Source organism: Macaca nemestrina, chromosome 1 (assembly GCF_043159975.1).
Source record: "Macaca nemestrina isolate mMacNem1 chromosome 1, mMacNem.hap1, whole genome shotgun sequence".
NCBI lineage: Eukaryota > Metazoa > Chordata > Mammalia > Primates > Cercopithecidae > Macaca > Macaca nemestrina.
Window position 1 is genome coordinate 178,802,353 of NC_092125.1, and position 9,587 is coordinate 178,811,939.

Consider the following 9,587-nt stretch of genomic DNA (forward strand, 5'->3'; position numbering starts at 1 on the left):
ACCTGGCAGAATGCTTTCTGCTGCTCTGCACCTTTTAGCCACGCGGGGTCACTGCTGCTCCATCGATGGCTCGCTGTGCCCTACCTCTGAGCCTGGAACCTGGCCTTGGGGAAACAGGACGGGGCGGGGAGGGCAGGGACCTCTGCATGGGGAGTCAGGTCACTGAGGGCATCAGATTTGTTTGCTCCCAGAGGAACGGGACTACATGTCTCCTTCCCGGGTTCCCATGTATGTTCTGGAGAAAGCCCCCGAGGATAGCTGGATCCCAGAATGGTGTGTTAGGTGCTTCACAAGCCTTAACATCTTGGTCCTGGCAGTGACTGGGGGAGACCAAGTCAGCACCATCCACAATTAACAGATGGGGAAACTGAGTCTCAGAGAGGCAAACTGTATGTGTCAGGTCCCACCTCCAGAAAGAGACAGCATGAGAGTTTCAGCTCCAAAATCCATAACCTTTCTGAGCCTCTACTGTTTGCCGGGCTCTGTGGAAAGCACTGGGGTAGGTGGGCAGTGAGCACCACAGGACCTGGGAGACTTTGAAGATGAGGGTTATACCAAGGGTGAAAATGGCCCTGCTCCTGGAGCCTAGAGGCAAGCCCAGCACTGGGCACTTTGTCAAGATAATCCCATTTCTTCCTTAAAACCTTCAGGTTCAGAGGTTCAGCATCACACTTGGGCTGATGGGAAAGTCTATAGTTTTAACTAGAATGTTATGTTGTCTGAGCTTTGGGGATTCAAACAGGAATGATTAATTGAAGAGGGGGAGTGTGGAAATGAATGAATCATCACTTTTAAGTTTTGTTTTGTTTTTTTTTTCAGGCTGGACTTTGAAAAATGAGAAGGATCCCCAAAAGATAGGTATAAGGGAAGGTGGGAAGGTCCCCCACTCAAAAAGAGCAAAGGCAGGAAGGAAATAGGGTCATGCTTGTCCCCCTAGCTCCCCTGCCATCAGCTCGGCTGAGTTCCCACACCCAGGCCCTGGCCTCCAAAGAGACGCAGGGAGCAAAGTCCAAGAACTATAGGGGCCAAGCCTGTGGATGAAATGCAAGGTAGATGTTGGACACCTGGGATTCAAAAGCCTGCTTCTGCCAGTTGATAGCTTCATGACCTTGGGCAGTAGGTTACTTAACCAATCTGTGCTCCATTTTTCTCATCTGTAGAATGGACATAATCATAGGGTTGTCATAAATATGAAATTAATTAGTATGTGGTAAGTGCTATGCTACATGTCCACTATTATTACTTTAGATTGGATGGTAATGACATTTTCAAATGCTCCAGGTATTCCCTCTCCCTAAGTTACAGTTACAGCTTCTGCACCTGAAGATGCATCTGCTCATCCCCAGACCGTGTCAGGAGTAATTTCCAGCCTTCATAGAAGCATTCCCAGTGGCGAGGTGTAGGAGAAAGAGCCTGGCTCTGGGGTTGGACATTCCCATGTCTGCATCCCAGCTTGCCCACTTGGCAGCTGTGAATCCTGGGGCAAATTTGCTTATCTTCTCTGAGCCTCCAGGGCCTCATCTGGAGTGGTTGCAAACAATTAGAGAGAATGTTTTGGAGCACCTGATACTCAGGATGCATGCACTTATTCAGTCCACAAATACTTATTGTGTGCCTGTGTGTGCCAGGCACTGCTAGAACCTCAGAATGCTGCAGTGAAGGAACCAGGCCGACGTGGTCTGCCCTCAGGGGCTGCTGTCCAGTGGGGAAGGGACGCTAAACACACAACCACAGTGGAGACTCCTAGGAAGGGAGACACCACCTAGTGGGGCCGAGGGAGGCTTCTGGAAGCTGAGAGCCGCGGGATGAGTAGGTGTGCCCAAGGAGAAGAGGCTGCCAAGGGAGGAAGGGCATTCCTAGCAGAGGGAACAGCAGGGGCAAACCATGTGAAAGAGCATGGCCCATGTGAGGGGCTGGGAGAAGGATAACAGAGTGTCCAGCACAGAGAGGTCGAGGCCAACAAACTGCAGCCCTGACTCCCTCAGTAGGGGGTGACTCCTGCCTTCTCCCTCATGCCCTTACTGAGTGTCAGCCTCACTCAGTGTCCTCCTGATGGGATCATCATCCCCTGGCGCTGCCACCCCCACCTCTCAGCACCATCGCCTCCTCCAAATCCTGGCCCTCACGAGGGTATTCCTCTAAAAAGGTAAATCAGGTCCTCCTCCTGTCAAAGCCCTCCACTGCCCTCTGGCAGCACCTGGAATAACACCAAGGCCCCACCTTGGCTGTAGGGTCCTCATGACCCAGCCCTCTGCCCTCTTGCTTGCCTCCTCTCTCCCTCAGCCAGTGCCCTCTGGCCACACTGGCCTCCGGCCTGCTGGTCTGATTTGACAAGCATGTTCCCACTCTAGGCCTTAGCCTCTGCTGCTCCCAATGCCTGGAATGCTCTACCAGACATTGCAAGTCTCCACTGCTCATGACCTGTAGGTTTGCTCAAATGTCACTCCTCCCAGAGCACGACTACGCTCTATCAATTGCACCCCCATCACTGCCTGTCCCTTCCCTGTCTAATTTGTGCTCATAGCCCTGCTTATATATGTATTACACTTCCTTTTTTGTACTACTGTTTCTACTGCTAGGACATCTACTTCAGGAGAGCAGGGACCTTGTCTTCATCACTGCTAGATCCCCAAGGCCTAGGACAGTGTATGCCACTTAGGAGGTGCTTAATCCTTATTCCTGGCTGGTCGGATGGATACATAAGTGAATGAATTTGTTGAGCACCCAATGTATGCCAGGCTCGGGACTCCAGAGATGAGAACACCTACCCCAATGAGTCCTCGGAAGCGAACCTCCCCAGAGCTGAGCAGCCCCCGGGTGCTACACGGTTTCTCCTGCAGCTGTTCTAAGAAGTCTTTGACATTGTAGGAGCCGGGCCCCAGCTTTTGCTCCTACGCCAAGAGAAGAGAGAAAATGAAAGCCTTAAACCTGGGAAAGTCCACACAGGAAAAAGCCCAAGGCATGATGATATTCCTTAAAGGGTAATCTCCATCTGGCCTTGGAAGGACACTGAAGGCCACACGGAGCAGCCGCAGTGGACAGGAAGACCCGGCACCAGAGAGGGAGAGGCATGGCCCCAGAGGCCTCACCTGCAGCCGCTTCTCTTTCATGATGGCCTGGTACTGGAAGTGGGGTAGCTGGGTCAGCTGCGTGGCTTCCTGGGCCTTGGCCCAGCCTGTGTCCACCTCCTTCATCAGCTTATTCTTGCTGAAGCAGGTCTCCTTTGAGCTGTAAGTCCCCGGGCCTATGTGGGACTGAGTCAGAGTGTGGTCAGAGCTGTGACAGCCACGCCCGCCCCGTCCACCCACAGAGCAGGCCCTCACCAAGCCACCACCCTGACCCGGAGGAAGGGAGTAGGCAATCCCCCCTGTGGCTCCCACCCTCAGCACCAAGGCTGGCATCAACAGGCTTGGCACTCAAGGTGCAATCACGACATCCTCTATCACTGCCCCTCACTGCAGGGAGGTATAATAGCGCCTTCAAGAGCCCAGAAGTAGTCAGTGCACAAGCTGGAAGTGGTGCAGTCCCTCGTTTATCAAACACTGGAAGCCCCCACGGTGGGCCCAGCTCCGTGCCGGAAGACGGTAGAAGGTACGCCCCTTCTACAGCTCAGCTCATCCACCACAGTAGGCAGCTCTAAGGGGCGGCGCTCAGGCCTTGTGGGAGGAGTCAGGGAAGCTGTGCAAACTCACCACTTGGGTAGAATAACGCATGGAGTATGGGGCCTCAGTGAAGGTGCTGAACTTCTTCCGGTTGGGATAAACAGCAGAGATGTCAAACCTAGGGAGGGACGGTGGCCCAGTGAGAGCCCCGTGCCTGGCACTCGGCCCTGGCGTGGGCAGTTCTGGAGCATGGGGGAGTTGGCTGCCCAGGAAGGTGACTTTGGAGCAAGCTCATGAAAGAAAAGCAGTGGAGTTGCAGTGGCTTCGAATGTTCCAGGCTGCTCTCGCCCCACCCCACCCGTCAGCTCCTCCTCCCAGCTTCATTTTTCTCCACAGTCCTTATCAATACCCAACGTTTTACAGATATACATACTTTTGTTTATTATTCACCCACACCCCTCACAGAAAAGAGCAAACTCTGTGAGTACAGGGGTTTGCTGTTGTGTTCACTGCTGTAGCCCCAGATCCTAGAACTGTGCCTGGAACATAGTAGGTTAGAGAGAGAAAGAGACAGAGTGGAATATGAATGAATGGAAGACAGACACCTGGGCTGAAATCTCACTTACCACTTCTGAGCTGAGTGGCCTGCTATGGACCAGGCCATGTTACCTCTCTAAACCTGGCACATAGTAGGTGCTCTTGAATGGTTTTAAAGAACTCACTTAGAAGCTAAAAGAACCCTGGGCAGGAAAGAGCAGTAAGTATGAGGGGGAGAGAAAGCCCAGCCCCTCCTCATTGCCGCCCCTGCCAGGCTCAGCCGTGTGTGTAGGTGGACACCCTCTCTCCCGAGGCCAAGGGTGGCTTCGGGGTGGGCAGCAGCTGCCTTGGACCATGGGCATGAGCCCAGGACGCAAATGGGCCCCACCTGTGGCTCTGCACCCCGAAGGGCGCCCCGGTGAACCATTTAGTGGCCATGGAGCCGGCGCGGTTCCAGCCACGAGCTCCGGCGGCATCCTTGCCTTCCCTCATGGCAGGCCTGCGCTCCGACCGCCTCCGCTGCTGCCACGGCAACGTGGGCCTTGTGATGCGCCCCGTAGGCCGCGCCCTCGCCCACGTGGCGCCCCCACCGGCGTGCGCACGTAGCGGGCTGATTTTTCCCTTGTCCATGCACATTTTCACGGTCCTTCCCTGGCCCCTGCAGATATAATGGCCCTTCTTGTATTTACTATGGATGCCAGTGGGTGGGGTCTTACAGCCATTTGTTGAGCAAGTATTTCTGATTTTTGGCTTTATCCCAGAGCCCTGCATGGAGCCTGCCTAGGCTCAGAAAGAACCTTTTAATGTTCACCTTGTGCTGATGGGAAACAGGCCCACAGAGAGGGCAGACTTGGGCAAATGACATCCCAGCTCCTTCTCCATTTCGGGAGTCAGGGGAGCCGAAGTAAGGGGGAAAGGGCAAGGAAAGCCAGAGGGTGGAGGGCTGGGCAAGGCTGCAGGGGCAGTCAGGATTCAATCGGCCCCTAGACGTCCCTGGCACCCACTCTGGGCAAACACCATGCAGAATGCCTGGGACCCAGATGTGGTCCTTGCCCTGAAAATAATGGGGGAAGCAATGACCACATACTATGGTCAGGTCCATGAGAGAGGGAGGCCTCTGACCCAGCCCGTGGGTAGGTAGGTCAGGGAAGACTTCCTGGAGGAGGAGAATTCCAAACTCAACATTGAAGCATATGGATGACTTTCTTTTTGTTTGTTTGTTTGGTTTTTTTGAGACGGAGTCTGGCTCTGTCTCCCAGGCTGGAGTGCAGTGGTGCGATCTCGGCTCACTGCAAACTCCACCTCCCAGGTTCAGGCCATTCTCTTGCCTCAGCCTCCCGAGCAGCTGGGACTACAGGCGCCTGCCACACGTCCGGCTAATTTTTTTGTATTTTTAGTAGAGACGGGGTTTCACAGCGTTCGTCAGGATGGTCTCGATCTCCTGACCTCGTGATCCGCCCGCCTCGGCCTCCCAAAGTGCTGGAATTACAGGCGTGAGCCACCGCGCCCGGCCCATGTGGATGACTTTCTAAGTAAAGAAAGGAATTGAGGGTATGGACCCCACCCAGGGCATAGTCAGTTCTCTCTTCCCTCCTGCCTTACCCCCCAACCAGTGCTCCACAGCCATGCTCTGAGATTGTCTAATTTCTCCCACGATGGCCTGTGATCTTCCCAAGGGTCTTAGGCCCAAAGGTGGGGCAGAGATTCATATCCCATTCCATGGTGACAGGATTGAAGCCAGAGAGGTGTAGGTTGTACCAGAGGTCCTGCTTCCAGCCCATGGTGAAGCTGAACCAGAGGCACAGTGGGTCTTCTGCCAGGCCCCACCCAATGCCCCTCTGTCATCCCAAGCTAGTATTTAAATAAGAAGTGTGGCTCCCCAGCACAGCTGAGAGCTGGACTCTTGGGATCCAGGCCTGGCGGGCACATGGCCACTGCTGGCAGAGCGTCTGCACTGCACCACTGAGCTGAGGGTCAGAGGTGGCAGGCCTCAGGAACATGCACAGAACGGAGAGCCTGGGTCATCTAAGCAGACTCTGCCCTTCCCAGCTGTGGGAACTTGAGCAAGTCACTTCTTTCTCTGAGTCACAGCATTATCGGTTTCATTCTATAAAATGAAAGTAATCATCTCTATCTCCCAGGCTGCTGTGAGGATGAAATGACCTGATTTAGGCAATACTCTTGGCACACAGCAGGCGCTCAATTGGAGGTCATTCCCAGCCCTTGGTTAGGGACCTTTACAGATGCCTGAGGACAGACACTTGTCTCATTTCCTCCTGGTGCAGCATCTAGCACATAGTAAATGTTCAGGAAATATTTGCTGAATGACAAGGGAATGAATACATGCATCTAGTCCAGCTACCCAATAACACATAAATCCTCAAAGACACATTTAAATCTGGCTCTGCCACTTCCTGGGTGCTGACCTTGGGCAAGTTACCCTTGCCAACTTCAATTTCCTCTTCTGTGACATGGACCTATGACTGTAGCTTCCTGGAAAGGCTGTTTTGAGGTGTCGGTGAGGTGTGGATGTGCACACTCTCCAGTCCTGTGCACTTCAGCCAGCCCTGGGTCTGCTCCGGTATTCTCAGGGTGGTCCAGACATGCCTGCAGCTACATTGCTGCTTCTCTTCCGGCCTGAGCCCCATGGCTCCAGGACCCATGGAGGAATGACGAAAGGCTATAAGCCAAGGTCCACTGGGCTGGGAGTCCTGGCTGCCAGGAAGGCCAGAACGGGCCAAGTGAGTCAGCTCTGCAGCAAGGCCGTCTGCTCTGGTCAGCCCAAAGTTTCCCATCACAGCAGCTTCCTTGTCTAGCACCTCACCCATTTTCTTTTATAGGCACCATTGCACCCTCATTGTACACAAGAGGAAACTAAGGCTCAGATGGGGAGAATAACTTGCCCTGGTCACATCTTATCAGGCATAGGGTCACACCATGAATATGGGACTCATAAGGACATTTGAGAGCTCCCTAGCTGCAAGACTGTCTAACCCGTCCAGACTCCAGAGCCACCTCGTATGTCAGTGGAATCAAGTCAAGCCATCTTTGCCCCATGGTCTGAAACCTCCAGCCACGAGGCTACTCTATCCCTAGGACACACCCTCCCCTGGAGAGCCTCTGGCCTTTTCATACCTTTGCTGCTGATGATATGCGCCCCCCACCAACCTACCCTTCCCACCCAATTCTTACTTATCTTCTTCAGAGTCCAATCAAAAGCCAAACCCACCCATTATGATGGTTATTATCTTTAAAAAATAGAAAATAACATATGTTGGAGAGGCTATAGAGAAATTGGAAGCTTTGGTCATCGCTGGTGGGAAAGTAAAATAGTCCAGCTGCTATGGAAAACAGTATGGCAGTTTCTCAAAGAATTAAACATAGAATTACCATATGATCCAGCCATTTCTTTCCTGGGCATATACTCAGAAGAATTAAAGGCAGGAACTCAAACGTGTATTTGTATGCCCACGTTCATAGCAGCATTGTTCACAACAATCAAAAGGTAGAAGCAACACACGTGTGCATCAACAGATACATGGATAAAAAAAATGTGATATATTCATACAATGGAATATTTTCAGCCTCTAAAAGGAAGGAAATTCTAACACGTGCTACCACATGGATGAATCTTGAAGACATTATGCTAAGGGAAATAAGTCAGTCACAAAAGAACAAATACTATATGATTCCACTTATGTAAGGTAACTAGAGTAGTTGAATTCACTGAAACAGAAATAGAATGGTGGGTACCAGGTGCTGGGTGGAGACAGAATGAGGAGTTATTGTTTAATGGGTATGGAGTTTCCATTTGGGAAGATGAAGAAGTTCTGGAGATGGAAGGTGGAAACAGTGGTACAACAGTGCCCTCAGGGACAAGGACAAGGCCAAGGGAGCATTCATACTCTTAATGCCACTGAACTGTACACTTGAAAATGGTTGACACCATAAATGTTTTGTGAAGTATACGTTGTTGCAATTTTTTTTTTTCTTTGAGACAATGCTTTTTGCTCTTGTTGCCCAGGCTGGAGTGCAGTGGCACAATCTCGACTCACTGCAACCTCCACTTCCCAGCTTCAAGCGATTCTCCTGCTTCAGCCTCCCGAGTAGCTGGGATTACAGGCACACGCCACCACGCCTGGCAAATTTTGTATTTTTAGTAGAGACGGGGTTTCTCCATGTTAGTCAGGCTGGTCGCAAACTCCCGACCTCAGGTGATCCACCTGCCTCGACCTCCCAAAGTCCTGGTATTACAGGCGTGAGCCACTGCGCCCGGCCTGCAATTTTTTTTTTCAAAGCCAAACCCTCTGTCAATCCATCCCTGATACTCTCAAGCGGGTAAGAGAGCAAGTTTCATCACAGGATCACCAGCAATTTATAGCAAAATTTTCAATTAAAAATTATTAAAATTAATTTTATATTTAAAAATCAACAGGTGAAACATAGCACCAGGATGTTGTTTTAATTTAACTTTTTTTTTTTTTTTTTTTTTTTTTTGCTAATGTCAAATTTTTTTCAAGTTTCCTAATTGGCTCTATTTCCTGTTTTGAAATGCTGGTCTCTGTTGCTTCATCTTGAAATATATAGATATTTCATCTACATGAAATGTAAATATTTACATCTATATCTTTAGAGATACTCCAACTATATTTCACCTGTATATATTTTTCATCTGTCTATCAAGTTGAAACAACAGGGATGGCAGGAGCCAGGCCCAGGTGGAAGGAAGAGCAGGAGGAACTGGCCCCTGCAGCAGGGAGCACTGCCAGCCAGCCTCCAGGCTAGGGGTTAGGGGACCACTCTAGACCTGGGAGGAACACTGGCCAAAGCAAGAAAACTGGGACCACAGGTGGGGTGCAGGATGGGATGGGAACCAAGCTGGAGGAGTGGGAGCTAACATTTATCCAGAGTGGCCATTTTTCAGGCTTACCTGATAAATGGGGAAGGATTGTCATCCTCATATCACAGGTGATGAAAGTGTGGCAGGTCATACTTTATTAGGGTTGGAGAAGCAGGATTAGAACCAGCACATGCAGCCCATAGTCTTTGCACAGGAGCTCACTGCGGAGCAGAGGGGGCGCAGAGAAATTCCACGTAGGAAGCCTCATAAATAATGGTCAAAAAAGAGAGGAGGGAGGTGGCAGGTTCCATTCAGAGGAAGAGCACTGAGGACCTGCGGACAGGATGCGACAGCGGCAGGAGTGAGGGTGGCTGCCGCAGCTAGACTGGCCAGTCCTGACTCAGCTCAAGCAGACAGGGCGGAGGAGCGCCCCTGGAGGAAGGGCCCGGCCTTCAGCAACCTGGGGTTCCAGGCCTACCTACTTGGGTACGCCCAGTTCTGTGATCTGGGCAAGTTCTGTTCCTCCTCTGAGTCTCAGTTTTCTCCTCTGAGCCTCAGTTTCCTCCCTGCTTAGCAGAGTAAAAACACGCCTTTTGCTTTGCACCGAA

At 51.5% G+C, this 9,587-nt stretch overlaps 1 protein-coding gene across 7 annotated transcripts in view; it reads right to left on the reverse strand.

The window, feature by feature from the left end:
- Positions 1 to 9,532, reverse strand: part of CIMAP2 (ciliary microtubule associated protein 2) — a 37,961-nt gene extending 28,429 nt beyond the window's left edge. For 4 of the 7 annotated variants that reach the window (XR_011620460.1, XM_011764336.2, XM_071092641.1 and 1 more), the window contains exons 1-4: positions 4,528 to 4,678; positions 3,693 to 3,780; positions 3,090 to 3,254; positions 2,769 to 2,891 (exon numbers count right to left, since the gene is read on the reverse strand). Coding sequence is in view for 6 of the 7 variants with exons in the window: in XM_011764336.2 (XP_011762638.1) it covers positions 2,769 to 2,891; positions 3,090 to 3,254; positions 3,693 to 3,780; positions 4,528 to 4,631 (480 nt within the window). In the remaining variant the exon portion in view is untranslated. Of the gene's footprint in view, positions 1 to 2,768; positions 2,892 to 3,089; positions 3,255 to 3,692; positions 3,781 to 4,035; positions 4,149 to 4,527; positions 4,687 to 9,069 lie in introns of those variants that run through there. The other 3 variants (XM_071092647.1, XM_011764335.2, XM_071092648.1) reach the window with 3 other exon arrangements.
- Between the last annotated feature and the right edge of the window lie 55 nt (positions 9,533 to 9,587).